General features: G+C 46.0%; 1 protein-coding gene across 2 annotated transcripts; it reads left to right on the top strand.

The window, feature by feature from the left end:
- The first annotated feature begins 2,438 nt into the window (after positions 1-2,438).
- Positions 2,439-24,333, top strand: slc7a8a (solute carrier family 7 member 8a). Of its 2 annotated transcripts, XM_010887684.5 has the most exons (12): positions 2,439-2,515; positions 3,264-3,445; positions 9,157-9,361; positions 10,496-10,647; positions 16,022-16,147; positions 17,042-17,195; positions 17,546-17,669; positions 17,987-18,090; positions 18,337-18,433; positions 18,581-18,730; positions 18,974-19,151; positions 20,015-20,181. In XM_010887684.5, the coding sequence occupies exons 2-12, from the start codon at positions 3,304-3,306 to the stop codon at positions 20,179-20,181; spliced, it is 1,599 nt and encodes a 532-aa protein (XP_010885986.1). In that variant the 5' UTR covers positions 2,439-2,515; positions 3,264-3,303. The 2 variants fall into 2 exon arrangements, with proteins under 2 accessions (XP_010885986.1, XP_010885985.1); XM_010887683.5 differs by lacking the exon at positions 2,439-2,515 and having other exon boundaries at positions 3,304-3,445; positions 20,015-24,333.
- Positions 24,334-24,410: the final 77 nt, after the last annotated feature.

Here is a 24,410-nt window from a genome sequence, read left to right as displayed (position 1 = left end):
AGGTAGCCAGTCATCTGTTCATCTAGCTAACCACACACACACACGCACACGCGCACACACACACACACACACACACACACACACAGGAGCCTCCACTTCTACCTCAGGTCTGTCATGTGCACCAACAAGTCACTCTGCAAACAGACAGATTCTTTTTAACCTGTTCACTGGTCTGTCCCAATAATCAAGACAGAGCTAAGGAAACCAACCAACTGCTCTCCAGTCTACAGTCTTTGTCTATTGTCTCGACAAGATGAGATCAGGAGGCCCTTCAGTACGCAAACATATTGATACTTAGACCACTAGACGACATCTACCCAAACACGTGATTAATGCTACCATGAAAAGGGCTTTGTAAAGAATGTTTGTCAATTGATTGATCTTTGATTAAATTCAATTAAAACAAACCAAACAGGTGTAGCTCCTCCTCCTGCCATTCAGAATCACAGGCTGGATTTAGTCAGGAAGGCTAATTTAATGGTTTTGTTCACTAATTGGTCTGTAGTCTTCATTAAAACATTTGATCACCTCGGATAAAAAGATCTTATTTCAAAAGATCTGATCGGTCAAAAGACCAATGGGTGGAAAAGAAAAATCAGAACCAAGCTGCCTGTGTAATTGAGCCAAAAAGCAGCCTTCTGAACAAGAGTAGGCACCAGTTGCATAACCCAGTCTAATGACTCCTCAAAATAGCCTTCCGTCGGGCTGAGTCTCAGAGTGTGCTACTTTGGACCTGAGCCAGGGTTTTGGTCAGCAGTAGAATGCTGTTAGAGGGAGCAGTGTGTTTTCTGGGACGCACCCTATGACTGCACTCTGCTGAGTGGGACAGAAGTATCAACTAGTAGGACTTATTCACAGTAAATGCACACTCAACAAACGCATGCACTAACACACACACACACACACGCACGGCATGCATGAGGAAGCAGGGAGTTGTCTTATGCACAACTACTGGGTCAGGTCTGTGTTGATCAGCCTATTGAGTTGTAAACTGATCCCAGGTCTCTCCCCTGGGTTGAAAGTACCTGGAAATGAGGTCCAAGCCTCTCAGCACACACCCGTCCAGAACTAACCAGCTGAATGTGGTCCAAGCCTCTCAGCGCACACCCGTCCAGAACCAACCAGCTGAATGTGGTCCAAGCCTCTCAGCACATACCTGTCCAGAACCAACCAGCTGAATGAGATCCATTCCTATCTCAACATAAAATCAATCCTATCAAAAATGTAACATATACATAATAGCACAGGAGAGGCTTAAGAAGTAAACTTGTTACAATGCTGGTCCTAAACACCTGTCAGTACTCAACAAAGAATCTTGATTGACATCATACCAGCAAATAAGCACCCCATTTACAGCAATCCCCTTACTCTGTCCAATGATAGGACTTTTTGCTGAGCTACCTCAGAAATATATGGCTTTCATATCTTTTTATGATATCATCTATCCTGTAAAAGCACTTTGACCTAAGAGCTAGTGCAATCCCAATTATGTATCCTTTCTATTTAATCTGTCCATTGGTCAACAAGCAACAGTGTTTCTGTGGGTCAAAAAGCGACAGTCTATTTTATCTGGTCAGGCTTTCATCCAATGATTTGGGGTCATGGCTTTAAATAGTCGGTTGATATATGCAAAATTGATATTCTTCTCACTCATCATCTGTGTTTGTCTTTCACACACACACATTTGCAAACAGGTTCTAATAGCAATCCCTGTGTGTGTGTGTGTGTGTGTGTGTGCTCACATTTTACGGTCTTCCTGGATAATGATGAATTGACCTTGACATTTCTTGGACATTTTGCCAGTCACCACGAGGAATAAGGCTATTTCTTTCTCAGGGGTTACGTTTAATGTCAAAGTCACAACTGAGGTCAGGGTTAGATTTGACTTAGTAGTGAGACAAAGGGTTAGGTTTAAGGATTGTTTTTCAGGGTTAGGGCATTGGTAAGGTTTATGGGTTAGGGAAAAATGATTTTTTTGTTTTACACAAGGACATTTGGTGTGTGTGTGTAGAATGTGTGGTCTGTGTGTGTGACAACAAGGTCAAAGTGGATTCAGAGGACATTCATAACCCTGAGACAAATGTGAGAAACCCTGAAACCACTCTACGAAGGTGTCTAACATGTTTGTTGGAGCACCACCATAAAGCACAGGAATGAACATTCTAAATTTAAACTAAGTGTGCACCATGAAAAATAAGTGTGCGTGTGGCTGCTTTACTATTTGTTGTACTGTCTATGGTGTGGTGTGTTTGTTTCGATGTGTATACCTATTCGGGATTTGGGGTGTAACAGATGGGCGTGAGAAAAATAAATGGGGGGGGGGGGGGGGGGTACAATGGAACACCATGAACTGAAGGTAGAAAACAAGTCGTGATTGGAAAGGGAGGGGGGGCTTGGGAATTAAATGGGCGGGTCTACTGTACTCATGAGGAGGACGTATATTTGCCCAATATTTTGTTCACTGCCGAGTCAAACCTAACAGCAAGCATACAGGTCGTGTGCACAGACTAAAAAGGTGATTATTTTAAAGGAGAGATATTATTTGATAGGGTGAAACAGTTTTGTGTTTTTCGACCAGTTCGGTTTGCGCGTGTAAGGATGCTCTTGAGTCCCTCGTGCTGTCACATGAAAACAAGGAAGCACAGTTGCTGAAATTTGTTTTACTATAGTACGAAGCTTTTTAGACAGGAGGCAGGTTTCTTTCGCAGTATGTCACTGGAATACGCCATTCTTGTTCACTAAATGGACTACAGAAAACAGAATAGATATTTTCAGCAATTACCGTTTGGGATAGGCTCTCTAACCGTGACAAGACATTAACAGTGCAATACAACAACTCAACCGTCGCGGTATTTTTCAACAAGAGAAAATAAAACGGTTTATTTTTGTTATTTACGATTTTGTAAAACTGCTACCTTCTTGCAATTTCCTTAGCGCTCAGAGAGCGCACCAGTGCAACAGATATATAGGTATCTGGACATTAATAGTAAGAACAAAGTTTGCATCAACTGTAACCTAGCATTAACTTTTTATATAGCCTACATTAACCATCTATGTAATGCGTGCATCCACCCATAAAACCTGAAGTCATTCGATTTGTGAGGTGAATAGGCTACACCCGTTTACCTTAAACAAAGTGAAAAATAACGTGTGCACATCTTCGACACCTTTGGGTTGAACTGTGTTGTGCTGTTTACTAAAGCACACATAGCCTCTGAGTCCAAGTGCTGTCTAGCTGTCAGTGACCACAGAATCACCTGCAGAGGCAAGTGGCTGCCGGGACCGAACAACTCTATCACCAAAATGACAGACGGACCAAGGCAACGGGGCAGCTCAGCAGCGTCTGGCGGGGATGCTGTCGCGGAGTCCGGGAATGAGTCCGGAGGAGGGGGGGTGGCTCTGAAGAAAGAAATCGGTCTCGTGAGCGCCTGTGGAATTATTGTTGGTAAGTGATCATGTTGATGCTTTTTTGCAACGGCTGGTTTGTGTATAAATTGTAGACCCTCCATTGCGACCTACCTGAGCTTAGTCAATTAGTTGAACCTGAATGAATCAGGGAAAATTTGCGTGCATGCATGAGTGCGCGCCTACGGCGTTCATGCTTAAGTTGTAGGACCCCCAATGCTACGGAAGTTCATTGATCTCACTTTATGCATTGCTTTCATCCCCTATTGCAGATTAATTAACTTAAATGGCTGCAAACAAATGGCTATTCTTTCACTTAACTGGCACCAGTTAACAGTGATTATATCTGTTAAATCGTTCATCAGTAAGACTTTGATCACATCTATGGCTGATTCTTTCCTTGATTCTAATCTCTCCCACTATTTCGACTTGGTCTTTTCACCAATCAACCCCTTTACAAACAATACTAATTCAGCCTCAACTGAAACTGATTTGACATTATCTATCATTATAATAGCCATTTCAATACGTAGCCACCTACTAGGCTGCATTTGATTTCTCGTATTTTGATTAACAATAGCCTATTCAGATCACTGTACGCAGGAAGCCCAATGTGTTTGAATATTGGCATTACCACTTTCATTATACGTTAAGTCAGAGGCTGCATTTAAACAGGCCACCAGATTCTGATATTTCTTTCAGAAATTGGTCTTTTGACCAATCAACTTAAAAAAAATATCTTATGAACACCTGAGGCCTATAGATTTTATCAAGCCTCGTCTCTATTTGGATCAATGGACAGAGAATTTGTTGTACGGTTCAGTTGAGTTACTTTTCTGCTCTGTGGTCCCTCGACCTTGACAAGGATGACTCACAGGCTGAAATGTTTCCATGGTAACTGAAGTGACTGGATACTCCCAGGAGCCTCTCTGGTTAGGAAGAGGGAGGGAGAGAGTGAGGGAGGGAGGGGTTATTATGCTGGCTTCGAACATTCTGACCTTGCCCGGGGGTCCAGGAAAGAACAGTACAAATAGTTTTAGCACCTTCCGGGTGTGGGGAGGGACAGGCAGACAAGGCTGCCCTGCTGCGTTGGCTTTAGCCATCTCTTAAAACAAGCTTCAGTTTAATTGCGGTTGGTAGCTGGGGGAGCGCTCTCCTCAAAGGGGTTTGGGTCCAGCTTACTTCCTGGTTGGGTGGGACGTGATTTGGACAACGTGGCCTTCTTTTGGCATTTCCTGGGCCCACTTGGATTTACTGGGACGAGACAAGGCAGTGTTGCTATGTAACTGAACACTGAAATAATGTGTAAAATACTGTTTGACTGGCTGCAGTAAACCTCCATAAAACAGGAACAATTGTACATGATCTTCCATCTGAAATCTCATTCCACCTGAAAAACAATGACCTTGCAAACCAACCATCGGTTTAAAAGACTAAAATAACATCGACAACTGATTCTATCCTATTGAAACAGAGAGAGCGGTGCTTGCCCCTCCCCAAACGACCTGCTGCATGCCTGAACCTCATTTTGATTGGAATTGGCGGTGATCTGTTTGATACAGAGGGTGAGGTCACTTTTTAGGCACAGTGTGTTATTGGAGGTCCTCGACCATTTTAATGGGGTGGTCATGTGACTGTTTCCCAGGTACAGACCTTTTAAGAGTTAAATTAAACAAGCCAGTGAATTCCATAAGAGAACGTGTCACATGTTGCTTTTATGACTATCCATAGTCCATATTCATTCAGCCATAGTGAGTGTCAATCACCAAACCTAACCTGGCCGACCCCAGTGTCCTTGGTCTGATCACAAACACCCCTGGGCCCTATTTGTTATTGCACACTGTAACAAAAGGTTTAGCATGTGATACAGAAAACAAGTGTTTCTCATTGGATAGTATCAGGCAGTGTCCCTCCCTGTTTGAATCAGTTTTCTGTCATTTAGTGCCAAATGAACATGGCTGTGATCACTCCTCCTGTCTCACGTGAGAGGCCTTATCGTCAGGTGACTGAACTCAGTCTGCCATGTTCGCGCTCTTCCCTCTGCCTTTGTTCTCCGTGCACTTCACTGCGTTTTCCCGAAGAGAGCTGGGGGGGGCATTTATTTTATAAAAAAAAACAGTTTTTTTGTAGTGCACCTCCACCCCCATTCTGACGTCCCCACTATGTAAAGCCGGAATCAGGAGTGAACTTTTGCCTAGTTGCAGGAACTAAGATTCCATGCCCTGATAAAGCTGTTTATCAGCTTAGTTTGCTTGACCTCTTTAGTCTCTTCCAACCTCCATGCTTCTAAAACGTCTTTATCGCCCCAGGTCTAACTTCTTTAACCTGTCTGAATCGTATTCATTGTCTGCATCTGAACTGACCCGATTTCCCATAATCCCACAGTGCATCAATTGGACAGCGGTGTTATTTGACAGCTAGTCAAGCTGCATGCATTCTAACCTTCCTCCTCCATTCTCTTTTCCCCAGATCCTCCTCCTCCTTTTATTATTTTCCTCATCCCCTTTTTCATTCCTAAGCTCCTCCTTTTTCGCGTTTCAGTTTTCACCTCAACCTTCTTTCATTCTTCCTCAGTCTCCTCTTTTCTACCCCTCCTCCCACTTTTATTCTTCCCCTTCTCCTTCTTTCATTCTCCTCCTCCTGCTCCTCCTCACAATCTTCACTCCCTTTCTCCATGACTCGGGTCATATTCAACTCAAAGCTGACGGTTGCCGACAGCAGTCTTTTGAAAAGCATGCTGTGTGTGCACGTGTATATAAATGTGCACGGGTGTGTGTGTTTTCATGGAGATTCTGGACAGCATGAGCGGGGTATTGGTTAAAACCTGCTGCCATGATTGGATTAGAGTAGCTCTCCCTCTGGCTGTTCCCCAGACGGGCACACTGAGCTCCGGGCTGCGGTTGGTATCACCATAGCTCAGTCTAGTGTATGGCTCAGTCCCTTCTGTCTTCTGCCAAAACATAGTTTGTTGTAGACCGTTAATGTTGTTGTTTTTCTAGCCATGAATTCAATTCAGCTAGTCTCAGTCTCTTGTTATGCCGCGAAGTGTTAGCAACAGAACTTGAGAAGACCACGTGAACTTTGATAAGCTGACCTTAACATCGATCGATGAAATGTAGATTCTCACGAAAGCAGCCTGTAATGTGGCCACCAATGTATGGGTCAGACTCGAGGGATTTCTTCTACTAGTTAAATGCTTTCCATACGTTTAGTTAAGGTGAGCCATGTTGTAGACCCTAACCTAGTTAAAGTCACCACTTTCGCCAAGATTCTGACAGTGGCAGATTAAAACATATCCGTTTCGGGAGGGTGAGATGGAACCGTTTATTCCTAATAGTTTGTCCTGCATGGAGCTGTGGCATCGCTTTGGCCGAGGCACTAGTGCACACTACACTGCACAAATGAAATGTTAAGAGCGGTCGGCGTTCCAAATGTCACCCTATTCTGTATGAACTAGTACACTAAGCGGGTATTAGGGGGCCACTGGATATGCAGACATTGTCTGGATACATAATCCCGGTCCGCGATGTCTTAGCCCTCGGCTTATTACTGTAGCTTAGTCTGAGCGCAGGGCTGTTTTTGGTCCATTCTCCTGGAGTTGTTGGCTCCAGTTCAGACGTGCTCTAAAGCTTCCGGGGCACTTGAGGCCTCCTCAGTCCTGCGTCTCCACACTCCCTGTCAGGACTTGGTGGAAACGTCCTCAGCCCGGAGGTTTTTAGTTCATGACAAGGGAGTGTGCAAGGGCACTCTTTGGGACAAGGGTGTGGCAACTGAACTCACAGCGTTGATATCGGAGAGACACAGGGGAGCTCTTTGGAGGAAGAAGAGGAGGCGAGGGCAAGAGGAGAGGGAGGGGGGGCCGTCGGTTTGTTCTCAGTATATCGGAGTGTCAGCACTCAGGGATCTTCCTTTTCGCTTCAGGAGGGGAAGCAGGCATTCAGAAAAGGAAACGTGCCTGCGTGTGACTGTGTCACTACTCAGGGTTTCTGTACCATAAGGGCACATACACCCAGTAAGGAAACCAGATTATTCCGTCTCCCATCCATAAAGAGCCGTTTAGCTGGACCAGTCTAAACCAGTCACTATCCTGCTCCTACCGGTGACACCACAGCCCAGCCCCCTTGCATAGTCTCAGCATCAAAGGGTCACGCACAGCGTTGCTGAGAAATGTTTGAAGTGAACAAGATGGTGTGTAATTGGGTCTGTGCGTGTTAGTGATGAGTCAGTATCAATACCTTTGACTTTTGGACAGTGAACTCGTCTGACCTAACTCAGACGCCGCGGTGCATATCACCGCCCTATTGGCGTTAAGGTTTATGAGCCAATCAATTAGTTGAGTCTGATCGTCGACGCCTGCTCTCTGAGCGCTACTGTTTTAGCAGGTCTCTGATGGGATGAACCAGGACACTCCGCCGCTCGCAAACACACATACATTTCTTTCATGAACGTCAGGGCTTTGTTCTGAGGTTCAAATGTAGTCCAAAGGCCTTTTTGTGCCTTGTTGTGCCCTGTCTCCCCTCCTCCTGTCTCCCCTCCTCCTGTCTCCCCTCCTCCCTCCTCCTGTCTCCCCTCCTCCCTCCTCCTGTCTCCCCTCCTCCTGTCTCCCCTGCTCCTGGCTCCCCTCTCCCCTCCTCCTGTCTCCCCTCCTCCTGTCTCCCCTCCTCCTGTCTCCCCTCCTCCCTCCTCCTGTCTCCCCTCCTCCTGTCTCCCCTCCTCCCTCTCTCTGCAGCTCATCACCCTAAGTGCTAGTTCAGCAGATTGCGTTTCCACTCTGTCAGCTGCCCGGGCACACTGCACACTTGTTGCTGTTAAAACTACATTCTCTCTCTCTTCTGTGTCTCTTCATTTCTTTCTATCTTCCACTCCATCTGGGTGTTTTGTCTCTTGGCTTTGTTTCTGTTTCTCTTCTGTCTCACCAACTCTCTTTCCCAGTCTGTCTTTCTGTCTATTTCCTTCGTCCTCTCAGACCCCCCTGCCCCCCGTCATCCATTTTGCACTGCACCAATCTCCACATCCCATTCATCAGTTTACCTCGATCGGTTAAACACTCCTCCTCCCTTCTCATGCTCTCATTAGTGACTGCCCAGTTTACTCCTTCTGCGGTAACACAGCATTCATAGAGATTATAGATCGCAGAATGGAATATTATAGATTATAGATCGCAGAATAGAATATTATAGATTATAGATCGCAGAATAGAAAAATATAGATTATAGATCGCAGAATGGAATATTATAGATTATAGATCGCAGAATGGAATATTATAGATTATAGATCGCAGAATAGAATATTATAGATTATAGATCGCAGAATGGAATATTATAGATTATAGATCGCAGAATAGAATATTATAGATTATAGATCGCCGAATAGAATATTATAGATTATAGATTGCAGGTCGCAGAATAGGGATTTTTGTAGCACGTGTTGAAACGCACTTTATTTACACATTGATTAGAATCCCTTTTAAAACTCTGCCTCCATTGGTTCCACTCTGTTCCCCCCAGTGGAAGGCAAATTCCCTCTTCCAATGCTGTTACTCAACATTACATGGTGGGACTGAGGTCCTTTCACAAATATTTCCAAACCCCTTTACATATGCTAATTCCCTGATTGGCTGTGTTGTCTTTTCATGTGTCGGACACCGGAAACACAAGCCGTCGCCATGGCGGCGGCTAGCAGGGATCGGGAAAAATGAAGCAATGAACGGTTCGTGTGACATGAATAACCCTCCCCCTCTTCCTCCCCCAGGTAACATCATCGGCTCTGGGATCTTCGTCAGCCCCAAGGGCGTGATGGAGAACGCCAGCTCCGTGGGTCTGGCGCTGATCGTGTGGATCGTTACGGGCATCATCACGGCCATCGGAGCGCTGTGCTACGCCGAGCTGGGCGTCACCATCCCCAAGTCGGGCGGCGACTACTCATACGTCAAGGACATTTTTGGAGGACTGGCTGGGTGAGCGTTCGGTGACCTTTGACCCGGCACATATAGTATACATTCGCAGATCTGACCCGGTCAGTCGGGAACTCCATTGTCCACGTTGATTGAAGAAGACCATCTGGCTGTTTGATAGCGTTCGGCCCGAATGTAAACATCCATGGATGGAGTCCTGACCTAGGCATATAACAAAGCCATGTATACATTTTCTAGCAGGGTCTTTTCTGTTAGGAACCCACCTAGACAAACACTACCTCAAACGATTGTTTGGGTCCCGTTATAGACATCAATACATCAATGAGAGTTCTACAACGGAACATTAGCTGTTACCCAGAACCAACTGGGTTTCTCTGTTTGAAGGCTTTGTTTAGTATATTAGAATGGGTCTCTAACTGTTTCCTCCAGTCGCCTCAGATGTTTCGGTTTGAAGTTTTTCCCGAGCCCTTACTGTTTTCGCTGTTTCCTTCTCTCTGTGGTACCAATCCACGATCAAGGCGTGTTTGTTTTAATGGTGTACCGTGTAGGACTAATGACAACAGAAAGAAGGTTATTGATAGGACGCCCTCCTCTCCCCACTGCTGGTGGGAAGTGGACTCTTCCGCAAAGACTCTCCACAGGTTTGTGTAGGTGTTTTGTGGAAGTGCCCACCCAACCCAGTGGGGTAGGGGTGTCAGACAAAGCATTATATCTTTGGCGGCCAACAATATAACATTGTTAGAAAATAAAGTCCTATTCTGAGGCCTCAGCTTACAGGTTTTACTTTAATCTTATAGACTTGTTGCGCACACACACACACACGCACATTCCTTGTAAGAGACCAACGGGTTAACGCGGCAGACGCAGCCATCCACGATGATTGCTCTGTAAGCTTGTGGAGAATTTGAGGGAAAACCATGTGCTCTCTCGCTCTACTGTGGCCTCCGCTCCAAGCGGCTAAATCTCAACCCACCCTCTGCCCCCTGCCTATCACACACACACACACACACAATATCTCTCTAAGTGCAGGCTTTGCCCTTTTATAAGCATCAGTTCATAAGCCACAGTCACAATTTAATACAATGCTGTGTGTGTGTGTGTTTGTGTGTATGCCATTGTCATCATTCCATTCATAACTCCAGTGAACCCCTTCCTCTCCCCCCTCCCTCCCCCCAGATTCCTCCGACTGTGGATCGCCGTGTTGGTGATCTACCCCACCAACCAGGCGGTCATCGCCCTCACCTTCTCCAACTACGTCCTGCAGCCCCTCTTCCCCACCTGCTTCCCCCCAGAGAGCGGCCTGCGACTCCTTGCCGCCATCTGCTTACGTGAGTACCCTTTGTGCTCCGGAGGAGGAGGTGGAGCGGGGAGATGAATGGATTGGCTGTGGCGGAGTTACACAGCGAGGAAGACAAAATGGGCGGGGGGTCTGTTAGACAGAGGGAAACGCTTAGCTGTACAGCAACCATGTATTGCTATGCTAAAACTAAGGCAAGTGTAAATGAAACATGTTTAGCATTTCACTGCTTTGGCTTGGGTGTCTTTGTGGTCGTTCTCTAATTCTCAGCGTGCCAAAGATTCTGCGTTTGTAGGAAACCTATTAGGTTCTGCTGTCTGTGTGTGAAGCTGCGTTGTAGTAGCGCCTCTTGGTGCTCTGGCAACGATCCAGGGTCTTCGGCCAGGAGTAAAGTCACACGTGGATGTGAAAGAGAGGGAAAAGGACATGAGACAAATAGCCTAGTGGTAAGAGTGTTGGGCCAGTGTATGAAATGGTCGCTGGTTCAAATCCCCGAAGTAGTAAGAATCCAGTCGTTGTGCCCTAAAACAAGGCACTTAAGCGTAATTGTTGCGGATGAGAGTGTTGGCTAGGTGATGGAATTTAAAGAAAGAGCAGTGAGTGGCCAGATCTGGATGGTCAAATCTACTGCCTCTCGGGCATATGCACTGTTACAGCTTGGATTTGAAAAATAAAAGATTTAGAAGGAAATGTGAGTGAGAGGAGTAAAACATCAACGTATTGTTTAATAAGAGAATGCCCTTTAGGTACGAGCAGTAACTACACTTGGTTCTGCAATATTGATTTAAAAGGTCCTATCACACCTGCAGAGGGCAAGAACTGTGGGGTTTACTCTATCCTTTCTACCTCCGTCTCCCTTCTCTCTCTTCTCTCTCCTTTCACTCTCCATCCTCTGTTTCTCAGTCCCTCTCTCCTCCTGCCCTTCATTGGCTGTTCTTCCCCGTCGCATCCCCTTGTGCGTTCCCCGCCGTCTCTGAGCTTGTAGGGATGGAGGCAGGTGAAGGCAGAGAGTGGAACAGAGTATGATAGTTTGTTAAGACAGATGGAGACGTGTGTTTGGCACCGCTCTGAGAGTGGCCGTGTTGGACCTCTACAAACCTCACACATAAAGCCCAAATACCACAAGTAGTGTTCAGACCTTCAGACAGAGGGAGATAGAAAGATGGAGGGAGATGAGGAGAAAGAAGGGGGAGAGAGAGAGATGAGATGGGGAGAAGGAGAAAGAGAGCGATAGATTATGGCACTATGAAAGTAGTTTGTAAAAAAACAAAAACCAACATCTACTACATTCTCTTCCATCAGTTGAATTTTCTAAATCCCATATGAAGTGTTTAATCATTCATTTTAGATCAGTATATAGTAGGTCTTATGAGTAGTTTGTTGTGATGGAGTTACTGGGGTAGTCTATTCCATTGCGTCAGTCACGTCTCTCCACCCCACGTCAGTTGCTTCGTGGTTACTCAGGTCACGGAGGAAATATACCGATAGATTAGCTTCGCTAGCAGACAGAGAAACGCCCCCAACCCTCAGGAATCTTTGTGTCGACAGTGTCACGAACCGGTCGACTTGTCTTTGCCAGCTGGCAATGTCTAAGTAATTACAGAAGATCTGGGAGTTCAAACCAGAACATTACTCTAGGATCAGGTTCTACCAGTCCGTGTTGATTATCAAAAAGGAAAATCAGTCTGAGACACATTGTAAACACACTCCCTAACGTGCAGTACCTGTTTACAAGTCATAATAAGTAGAACTGCCAAGGCTAGCTGTGTTTCGCAGTGTTTCAGATATGAATTTCTGTGCAATAGCACCAAGCATGTTGTCTCTCCACTGTAATCAGATTGGCTGGAGCAGCAACGTGATGCATGTTTCCACTGAGCTGATTGGTCAGATGTTGTCAAGCAGCTTTTAGGAGGAAGAAAGTTGAGCTCAGCCTCGATGTTGTTGTTTTTACCGACTTATTCGGCAGAATTCTGTTCTTGGAAAAGAGGAAACTGGGTCAAGGGTTGCTCTAGGGGAAGTTTAGTTTGTTACCTTTCTTATTTTTTTTTCATTTTCTTCTCTTTACTTCCATTTTCATCTGTTCCCTTTCTTCTTCCTGTCCCCCGACCCTCCGTTTCAGTCTGTCTCTGCGGCTCGCCAGTTGTTCCTTATCGACCGTTTCACTGTCTCGCCTGTTTTGGTATACAACACCAGGCATCACATCTGTCTGTTTACACAACAAGACACATCCTTTCTGTCGGTTTAATGCCATCAGGGCATAGCACCAAAACATGTGCTACATAAATGACGTGCGTGTGCGCGTGTGTGTGTTTGTGCATGCAGAGTCAGCGTAGTGGGCTGTAGGGGTCCGACAGAAACAACATTGTGCGTTTACAATCTATCCGTCTAAACTAATGTTCCGTATGATGTTTGCGCCCTGCGGTCCCTGCCCCTGCCCGACATACGGCACATTCTTTGGCCACGAGGCTCGTGTACGCCTCTGCAGCTGTAGTGAAAAGGGTTGAGTTTCAAAAGTATGCTGCAAAGCCGTGTCGCCCCCAACGGCCCCGGTGCGGCTTTACGCGGCAGGTCGCGGCGTTTACCCGGCTCACGAGCAGGTCTGGGGTTCTCAGAAGGCGCCCCATTTCCCGGTCTGTGTTCTGTCGCCTGAGTCCGACTCTTGTTGTTGAATGCGGTTTCCTGCCCTGCGGAGTTTGTTATAGAGGCTCGATCAGGGGCTCGTGGCGGCCATTCCGCCGCGGCCTTCTGTTACCGACGTGTTGTTAGTGTAGATTACTGCAGACGTACGCGTCGCTTGCTACCCCGCCACCGTTCACCTGCATAGGAGTTGTTTGTGTTATGGTAGCTGGTCACACACAGAGGAACAGCTCATGTGGGTTGGCGTTTCTCAAATCAAAGAGCAGACACAGCAGAGTCTTCAAGTCTGTTGTGTCTGTAGGCTGTTCCAGCAGCTCTTTGTATTGTTAACCTGAGGCCAGTACACTGGTACACTGTGTGCTTTAGTCTATTTCTCTGTTGTACCAAAACATTCACGAGTGGTTTGCTGAAGCGCTCGGAGACCCACGATAGCAGTGTGTTTCCCAGCCTCCTAAAGGCTCTGAAGATCAGAACCAGCCTTGGCTTGTCATTCCAGGTACTTTCAATAAATTCATCCCTCACATGTTGATTGAAGAAGTCTGCATTTCCAACTTACTCCCTCCTGATTCCAGGAATCCTCAAACCAGGAATTGGGGTGAGGAAAAAGAACGTTCGTGGAATTTTGCTACCCTAATCAGGCTAACAGTCCCCCCCGACAAACACATTCCTTTTTCCCCCCTCGCTCTCCTCTGCGCCTCCTTCCCTCCTCAGCTCAACGTTTCCTAAATCCCTGAACATCACACAGCTAAGCTATAAACAACTTCTCTCCTCTTCCTGTCTGGTGGAGTAGCCCGTGTCTCTTACTCTACAGACTAAACGAGAACAGATCAGACATTTTTCGATTATGATGTGTGCCATGTCTTGTCTCGTGTGTGCAAAAAAAACAGGCTCCTCTAAACCTTATTCATCCTAGCCTGTGACCTGTTTCTACACAACTACACCATCACGCCTAACGCATCCAATCACATAGACTGCTGGGGCGGTGTTTCTGGCGCCGTTCGGGGGCCGTTCATCTTATGTTCTGTCGTCGTGACTCGCAAGGTCCCACGGGTCGGGGGTTTCTCTTTTGGGTTCTGTTGTGTGTTGCGTCTTTGATGTAGAACTCAGCCCCTTGACTCCGTCGTAATGTGACGTACTGACCTGCGGTGAACTCGATCGGGGACAGAGTGCAGCACCGGGAACACCTGGGTTACGTTCAAACCTGTGAGCCTTCGGGGTGCAGTACGTGACTCCGTGTCTAGGAAATTGAGCGGCAACATGAGAGGGGTCGGAGTTCGTCGTGATAGTACCGCGTCAGGAGCAAAGGTCACCGGGTTTCATCTTTTATGACACGTCCCACCGGTTGCGGCACTGTGTGTGTTCCCGTGACTCTGGAAAGTCACAAATGCACACGCAGACACATTTAAATGACTTTGTTTGAATTAGGTAATCATATTCCATTGAAAAGGGTTCAAACGTTTCAAGATTGCTCTACCACTAGACAGCCCTGCAATCTGAAGGCCATGTTCTGTAGTAGCCGGTGGAGCTGATTAGACTGAAAAGTATCAGGGGACCCCAGCCTTTACCCCTATCCCACGCTCTCTATGAGCCATATAAGAGGCTTGTATTCAAAGAGCAGTTCTTTAGAAGCCTCTTCCATCTTGTAGTGGAATGGGCAACCCACCACATTCAGCACCTCCGTTACAGCAGGTTTGTTGGAGTTACAATAGCATGCTCACTTCTTCGTATTCATCTCTCTGTAGGACTACCGCTATAACCAACAGTACCAGGCTTCACAGCGGTTTGGTTACTGTAGTACTACCGCTATAACCAACAGTACCAGGCTTCACAGCGGTTTGGTTACTGTAGTACTACCGCTATAACCAACAGTACCAGGCTTCACAGCGGTTTGGTTACTGTAGTACTACTGCTATAACCAACAGTACCAGGCTTCACAGCGGTTTGGTTACTGTAGTACTACCGCTATAACCAACAGTACCAGGCTTCACAGCGGTTTGGTTACTGTAGTACTACCACTATAACCAACAGTGCCAGGCTTCACAGCGGTTTGGTTACTGTAGTACTACCGCTATAACCAACAGTACCAGGCTTCACAGCGGTTTGGTTACTGTAGTACTACCGCTATAACCAACAGTACCAGGCTTCACAGCGGTTTGGTTACTGTAGTACTACCGCTATAACCCACAGTACCAGGCTTCACAGCGGTTTGGTTACTGTAGTACTACCGCTATAACCAACAGTACCAGGCTTCACAGCGGTTTGGTTACTGTAGTACTACCGCTATAACCCACAGTACCAGGCTTCGGGCGACCTTTCAAGGGCAGAACCGAACAAAACGGAAGTATAGTGTAGCACTCCCTTTGTGCATTGTACCAACATTTTCTGTACTGAGTCGGTGTCTCCCGTCCGTTGAGTTGTTTATTGTACAGGAATGGTCCATTGTGTTCCTCTGTTATTCTGAGTGGTCTGGATTTAGCCAGATGGAGGGAGTCGGGAGGAATGGAGCACAGCACACGGCCGCGATTGAGTTCGCTTGATCTAAGTTGCGCAATGTCTTTCACACGGGTCCATTCAAGCTTTGTTAATAATTCAATCTTTCAGTTGAAATTATTCCGACAAGCCTTTCGTGGATTTATTAGTCGCTATCTCACAGTATATAGCCACAGCATTAATGACGTTACACACAAACCCACACGTGCCCACTGATAAATGACCGCGATAGCGGCTATTTCACCAGTCCTCTGTGTCTTTCTGTCCGTGCGTTGCAGTGCTGCTGACGTGGGTGAACTGCTCCAGCGTGCGCTGGGCCACCCGTGTCCAGGACGTCTTCACCGCCGGCAAGCTGTTGGCCCTGGCCCTCATCATCATCATGGGCATCGTGCAGATCTGCAAGGGTAAGACCAAGCCCGGCGCGCGCACGTGCGTCCATCTGTTCACACGAGCACATGCCAGCGCCTCCGCCGATCTCTCGCTCGGCTCTCTCACGATCCGGTGACCTCGCTGACACCCCAGTGCAGTGTCACCGGGGACGAGTGGACGCCGTCCCAAATGTCGCATACAGCGCACTTCTTTTCTCGCCCCCTGCCTCCCCCCCTACCCAGCCGCGTTGTTCTGCAGCCTAGGGAGCCATTGGGACCGGGACCACTTCGTCCATATTCGCAGGGATGTGGATGGAGGTCACTGAGTAGCGAGGCTTCTGGTTAAACTCACAGAGCCAATAGGGGTTTAGCGCGGCCCGTAACCCGGCGCGTCCCTGCGGGTTAGCTAACACAACACTAACGAAGACCCATTATGGGGGAGGCCTCAGTCACAATAGAGCTGTGGACACGGGAGGGGAGAAGAGGGGACTGGGGGATTCAGTGTGTTGCTGTTAGAACACAATGGGTGACAGCCTGAGAGACCCAGTCAGCAGAGAGTGGGGGGGGGAGGGGGGGCACGAGGGAGGGAGGGAAGACGGAACGAGATGGACAATGGAAGAGGGAGACATGACGACAGAGAGACAGATAGAGGATGCGTGTCTCGTCTCGTGTTGGCATGACAACGTAGAGATAAGACTGGGAGGAAATTAGAGAGACGGCGGGGGTGGGGGGGTGCAAGCCAATAACGGGCACGGCTGATTCTGTTACGCCAACAAACCACGTCATTTCCCCCGTGCACGACCTGTCCGATCCCTGATCCATCTCCTGCGATGAAACTGATGCGGCACCCGTCAACCACTACTCACAAAGATAACAGCTCTTTAATGCAAGTCCCCATCTTCATGTTCTCCTCTTTGCTCCTGCCTCCAGGGGAGTACTACTGGCTGGAGCCGGCTCACGCGTTCGAGCCCTTCCAGGAGTACGACGTGGGGCTGATAGCCTTGGCTTTCCTTCAAGGCTCCTTCGCCTACGGAGGATGGAACTTCCTGAACTACGTGACTGAGGAGCTGGTCGATCCCTACGTGTAAGGCCAACTACAGCCGGTCAAGGGTCACATCCCAAACGGGCCTTCTGATTGGTTCCTTGGAGTGCACTAAGTCTGACTAGGGTCTTGGGGGTGTGGTCAAAGGACTGCACTTTAAATGTCCTCAGATGTCATTTGGGATGTTACATGCACTATAAGGTTTTTTTCTCTAAGCCTGGATTGGTTTGTTCTGTTCTGAATTTGGAGATTAGTCATTCTAAAGCAAATATTTTATTAATAAACTTGCTCCATATGTTACAATATTTTATCCACAGATCTAGTCTAATATGTTGAATATCGGATCTACCTTTTTCTTTATCCCTACCTCCATTCTTCCCTCTCCAATTTAGGAATCTTCCTCGCGCCATCTTCATCTCCATTCCCCTGGTGACGTTCGTCTACGTGTTCGCCAACATTGCCTACGTCACCGCCATGAGTCCTCAGGAGCTGCTTGCGTCCAACGCTGTTGCCGTGGTGAGTAGCTCCACCCAAGCGCCTGTGGGAAACAGGAAGCAGACACACTTGCTCTTGGTTTAGTCCCGTTCCGCTTCAGTAGTAAGGCCTCTGGCACCCCCTGTAGGTCACATAGTGTAACAACACACTCAGCTTCTGCTTTGAGTGTTGAATATGGCAGACTATTCCCAGTACGGTGCCACCGTCTGTCTTTCCTTCTTACATTTTATGTGGACGGGTTTCTAAGCTTTCCAGTTAGGTATGTAACCGATCGTTATAGCATATGCTTCCCCTCCATCCGTCCATCCCTCCCCACTCCCTCACCCTCCTCCCTCCAGACATTTGGGGAGAAGCTGCTGGGGGTTATGTCTTGGATCATGCCGATCTCCGTGGCCCTGTCCACGTTCGGAGGAGTCAACGGATCCCTCTTCACCTCCTCACGGTCAGCGTCAACCTCACACCATGTGTCTCACCTCACCTAGAATCTGCTCTAATTCCACATCACGTCTCCTCGTCTCCTCACTAATGTCTGTCTCTAGCAACAGGAGTCTCTCCCCCTCTCCCCCTCTCCCTCCCCACACGTTCTCCGCGACGGGCTTTGAATGAAACGTTTTTCAGAAGGACCGCTACAGAATACACCGGCGCTCAGTCTTCCCGCCTCTCACTCTCCCCCTGTTTTCCGTGTCAGGTTGTTCTTCGCCGGAGCCAGAGAGGGTCATCTCCCCAGCCTCCTGGCTATGATCCATGTGAAGCGCTGCACCCCCATACCAGCTCTTCTCTTCACGGTCAGTACCTTCCCCTCCTTCTCAGTACGCATATTACCGTGTTTAATACCCAAAATGCAATCAGTGGCAACCATCGTTTTGGATTTCTCGGGCCACAGGTATCTAACATTTCAGCCCGATGCCCCCCCCCCATTCCCCCCCTCTCAGTGTCTATCCACCCTGCTGATGCTGTGTACAAGTGACATGTACACCCTCATAAACTACGTGGGCTTCATCAACTACCTCTTCTACGGGGTGACTGTTGCTGGGCAGATTGTGCTGCGCATCAAGGAACCCAACCTGCACCGACCAATCAGAGTGAGTTTGAGAATGTCCATTGATGGGTTCTCTAGGGGCAGTGGTAGACAACTAGATTCAGGTCTAAGTCAGAGAGGATGGTAAGGTGGGTCAGTAACATGCTTATAATAATTATAAAAATTGTTTTAGAAACTGCTGAAAAACCATACGTAGGTATTTACGGTATTGCGAAAGCATTTCTTGTTGGTGTTCCGTTTATGACGGCTGTCGCTTTCTCTATTCATCTGCCCCCTCCACCTATAGATCAGTCTGGCATGGCCAGTGATCTACCTGCTGTTCTGGGCCTTCCTGCTCATCTTCTCCCTGTACTCTGAGCCCGTGGTGTGTGGCCTGGGCATGGCCATCATGTTGACCGGAGTCCCTGTCTATTTCCTGGGAGTCTACTGGGACAACAAGCCTGAATGCTTCAACACCTTTGTCGGTACGGAAACAACTTCATTTTATTACCTTGTGTGTCGATTTCGTGTGTTACTGCTAATCTCAGATTATTTACGTCAAGGCTGTTATAAGATGCTCTCCCAGTGAATCGTGGGCTAATACCTTTGGGAACAAATTCTTTAGTAAAAATGAAACACACTACGCAACAAAGACCAACATACTGGATAGTCCATACTGTGAATGAATCATCTAACTGTGCAATTCAGTTGATTCATTTGGGTACAGAACATAACTTGTCAGACACACGTAGGAGAGAAGATATTAGCAGTATGCCAGGATTTCATAGTCAGTACATCTTGTGATCCAGCTGTGTCAGACACTCCCTCTGGGGGCACATGTTCTGCTGCAGCGTGGGTTTGAATCCCACCCACTGCTCTTTCAGCAAAATATACTCTATCTTTCTGAAAACGTCCTGTTCGCTCTATTCCAACATGAGTCATCTGACTAACAGTCGGTCAGTCTAGGATAAGGCCACGATTGGGAACAAACATGAGTTACTGTCCCTAATTATCTTTCCTTAAAAATGTATAGGAGAAAGAGCACCTATTAAACAGGCGCACAGGACTGGCTAGTACTAAAGGAACCTCTGACTCCACTTGTTCTCCTACTCTGCCCCACACCCTGGGAATGTTCTGCAGGGCGACCTTACGTTTTATTGCTTGTTGTTGTAACACAGCTCTGCGTTATTGGATTGTGTTTTAAAATATCCTTCTTATACTCACCTCTATGTTTTCTAGAAATTTTTTGTTCAGCCCTCTGGTGTAGTCAGTCATCTGTCAGCTCTGTTTCTGCCTTGAAGCGCCAGTCTGGAATGTATTCTAATATCCTGACCTCTTCTCTCTTCAGCCAAGATGACCTACCTGGGCCAGAAGTTCTGCGTGGTGGTCTATCCAGGGGAGACCAAGGGATCAGAGGAGACAGGGAGCGGGGAGGAGGGCGAGGAGCTAAAGGAGGCCCGGGCTCCTCTCTCACAAGATGACGGGGAGGCCGAAAAGTCAGCCGCAGACTGCTGAACACATGGCTCAGTTACCCCCACCCCCGCCACCAACGCCTCAACACACACACGTGCACACACCCGAACTCAGAGAAACACACTCGTTAAGGTATTGTCAGAGTTCCAGGTATGTCACGACAGCAGAGAGGAGCAAACTCACACTCACAGACTTGAAAACGGTCTTAGTGACAAAAAAAAAAATGTCGTTGTTGTTGGTTTTTTTTTTTCAAACATCTGATTGTAGCTTGTTTTCAATCATCTGTGCTGTTCCAAAAAGAGAGGACACCGAGGAGGAGCGGGTGGCAGGAGGAGGAGGAGGATATGAGACCTTTATCTGGGCATTATATTTCAGGCGGCCACATTTCAATGCTTATTGCAGAAGACATAATATCCTCAGTCATATTATTACCCCCCCCCACCCACCCCCCTTCATCTTGCTCCTCCTCCTCACACTCTCCCTGAACACTCCATGAGGATGACAGCTGGCAGACATTTTGAAGTACTGCTGCACTGTGACAGATTCACCATCAGCATTGCGTTTGTGTTTTGTGCAATTTATACTTTGAATTTGCATTGTATTACTGAAAAACACACCAAAGCTGGATTTTTTTTTTTTTTTTGATTGTCGAAACCATCAGATTCAGATCAATTCATTTCATGTTCTATGTCAAATACAGTAAATATTGTCTGTTTTGTTTTTTGTTTTTTAACAACTTTTATTGCGAAATGGTTTTTATAATTGTTATAATTGTCTATCATGTCATTGTTTATCATATTAGTTTTATTGTGTTCCTTTTAGTTTGTATTTTTTCAACATCAACAATTTTTGGATCTGTTTTTTAAGTCTTGCAACAGTGGAAGGTGTTTTGAAAGCTGATAAGCGATCTGGTTCAGTGCCTCTCAGATGCTTGCCTGGCGCAAAATCAAAAAAAGTTTTAGCTCTTTTTAATAGCCTTGATTCTTATATATTCTGTATTTAGGTATTGGTATATAATTGTTATTATTGATGTACACAGATTATTTTATTCTGATATTTTTAAAGAGATAAAATCAAAATGTTTATGTTGAAGAAAAAAACAGAGGGTTTGATTCAGTGACATCACTGGACAACTGAGAAAGGTTTTATTAAAGACAAACAATCAACTCCACAAATAGACAGTCTGCTCAATTAAAAATCTAAAACACAGCCTAAGAAATGGACAGTCTTATCAATGAAAAATCTAAAACACAGCCTAAGAAATGGACAGTCTGCTTGCTCAATGAAGGACTAGATGCAGACTAATAAACAGACTTCATTGTGAGAATACAACATAAAACATAGAAAAGCATTTTGAGCAGTGTTTTCCACAAACAGACTCACACAAAAAGTCACACACAAAAATCTGAACCCCCACATGTGGCTAAGCTTATTGTGTAAAAAAAAAAAGGTGATCTGGTTGTGGATGTAAATCTGTTTCAATAAGGTCCTTTGGTAAATCTCTAGATGAATACGCATCTATAGTTTTATCAGTCTGAAAGGTGTCCAGTGTGATCTCTGGGACACATTCCTGCGCACTATTGCAGCTGGGGGTCAAATCTGGCCCGCTGCTCTTTCAACACGCCATCTGCTCTGTTTCCCACTCGTTCAAAGTTCACTCTCTTGACTCCGGAACACTGTAGTGAAACACGCTGTAGACATGTAGAACGCCATAGAAACCCTTTGCCTTGATTGTACAGTGACGCCTGTCGTTGAAGTCCTGGTGTCCGTCTGAATGTGCCCCCGACGCCACAACCCAGAGACAATGTGTGCGATGTTGGGGTACTATAGCGTACTGTACAGGTACCATGTACCATCAATTGTGCTGTGGCCACCGATACCAACTATGGCCAACTATGTTTCACACGCACCTCTTCTAGAGTGTCTGTGACCAGTTTAAGGCCTTCTCTGCATTCACACTGCCTCTTTTACACAGCCGCCGCAAGCCAGTGAACCCTTTAGAGCTCCTGGGTCTCTATAGACGGGTGGCTTCATGTGAATCTCTCGATGTTTCTCGCTAACAAGGTGAAGATGTCATTGCTCTAGATGTCTTAATCTTTTATACATTTCTGCACACGGGATTCCTCTGAAATCACATTTACGATTTCTTTGACAATAATTTACGGATTGTACAGATACAAAGAATGTCCTGGAGGCAGTTCAATAGAGAATGTTCAATAATAATAAACAGGTTCTTAAACACACACTATAAAGTTCGACCAATTTGTACAGATACAGTTTATGGTAAGTCAACAGGTTTGTATGGAGTCAGTGGACTTTAGTCTCTGCAGTGATTACAGGGGTCAAAGGTCATGGTTTGGGTTTCCGTGTTGTCCGTGTTAAGCTTTGAAAAGCACAGGCATCGGGGTCAAAGGTCAAATTCCAGGCTGACAACGATAGCAGAGGTTTGCGTCAACAGTTGTCTGTCATGCCATCCACAGTGCAGCCAGACAGCAGCCTGCTTAATCCAATGACAGGGTTAACTGCTGATGTGTAGAACCTCTATTCAGGCTGTGAGATCTGGCATGTAAAAGGAATGTAGTCGGCCTGAAACCCCCGACATAATCTAAGTCTTTTAAAGTAGTGTCATATGGATGTGCTGTGCTATATATATATATATATATGACTACATTATACATGTAATATTAACTATATATATTATACGGTACATACTGTATGAAAACTCACCATGAAGAAAAGTGCTATGTTTTCTTTATTTGAAGTGAGTAATGTTATCAACATGACTGTGCCTCGTTATTCTGTTACCATCATCTCAGTCCCCTGAGACCTAAGGGACGTACTATCACAAAGGAAATGCATTGTGATGCTTAACCAGGTTGGGCGACTTCATGCGCATTATGCTCGCCACACGTTAAAATCGACATGGAGCATTTGTGCATTACTGCCAAAACATACCACGGATATTTCATTGCAATTTCTATAACGAGAATGAATTACAATTTAATCAATGTGTAACCAGTAAGAAGTTATTATAACATGTCAGACAGTTTCAGAACTACTGTCATTGTTAGTTTTGGCTGGTCAATATCTTATATCCATATTGTTATTAGACAACTCTAACACTGTAGCCTTAAGTACTACAGTTCTGATCAAGCTTCTAAATCACTGCCTCATGTAAACTTATTTTCTACTAAGGCTGGGATTCAGTCAGTCGTACAGATCATACATATTTTCTTTATACATCCCATTCTCACACTCTTCTAATTCTGAAAAGTAGAAGCATGCCTGTGAGGGTTGGTGGCCCTGGTAGTTGTCTTTTTTTTTAACAATACCCCAAATCATTCTTTGTGTCAATTTGATCATAGGAATATGAGCTACTGCAATTCAGGTTTGATTTGTCTCTTGGCACAGACCAAACAGTGAAATGCAGGTCTTCATTATTGGAATACACCTGCCTGGTTAAACCAGACTTTAACATTGCATTCACCAGGTGGAAATAAAATAGTTCACTCAGGCCGTTTATCGTTGAAAATGTTCTTCAATTCCTGTCTACTTTAGGGGGCAGCTCTCCCATTGACGCCAATGTGATGGCAGATGGGTCCATGAATTTAGAAATTTGCATTTATCAGAGTATTTCCTGTAATACGGTCTGTAACAGCTTAGGTCTGTGTAGCATACAGTATATCCATCTAATTAATAGTCTGGTATCCCCCTGATGGCCCGGTCCATCAAAACTTCAATGACTACAGTAAAATGGCAGATTCTAAAAGTGGAATTCTCTCTCAGTTAAGTATTTTAACTATCTCTAGTGAAGTGTCTCACTTCCTGTTCCTTCGGTGAAATGAGTGCAAAAAGAAGCCATGCAATATACAATGTTTAAATACCTTTTCTGTTCCAAGCAATGTGATTGTGACCCTGATAACCTTTTCCTAGCCACCTTGGAAATCAAATATTTTTAGAAAATGTATACATTTCTGCTGCAAATGCTTTTCTTGAGGGTTTCTTTTGTATGTGTATTGGCGTATTTTGTATGTGTCTCACCACCTGTTTGATGTAGCTCCTGGAGTTTTTCTTCAAAGTGTAATCAGACTGGGAAGAACACACTTTTAACAATTTTTGACTGACCTTGTGGATTATTTTCCCAGCATAAATGTACATACAGTAGAGTAAAATAAAACTATATACTGACCTAAATTAATTGGCGTGATGTTTTTAGGTGTATTTTGCCTACCAGGCATACCTGCTTCTCATTTTCAGGACATTGAACACAG

Source organism: Esox lucius, chromosome 24, assembly GCF_011004845.1.
Source record: "Esox lucius isolate fEsoLuc1 chromosome 24, fEsoLuc1.pri, whole genome shotgun sequence".
In the NCBI taxonomy this organism is placed as follows: Eukaryota; Metazoa; Chordata; class Actinopteri; order Esociformes; family Esocidae; genus Esox; species Esox lucius.
The sequence above is the reverse complement of the archived record's forward strand: the minus strand, read 5'-3'. Positions and strand labels throughout refer to the sequence as shown.

What these genes read in the sequence shown, in the direction of transcription:
- slc7a8a (XM_010887683.5), top strand. Translation starts at nt 3,304, where the DNA reads ATGACAGACGGACCAAGGCAACGGGGCAGCTCAGCAGCGTCTGGCGGG. An exon ending in GAGCTGGTCGATCCCTACGT is followed by an intron (nt 17,196 to 17,545) that starts GTAAGGCCAACT and finishes TCTCCAATTTAG; the next exon opens with GAATCTTCCTCGCGCCATCT. An exon ending in CGTCCAACGCTGTTGCCGTG is followed by an intron (nt 17,670 to 17,986) that starts GTGAGTAGCTCC and finishes TCCTCCCTCCAG; the next exon opens with ACATTTGGGGAGAAGCTGCT.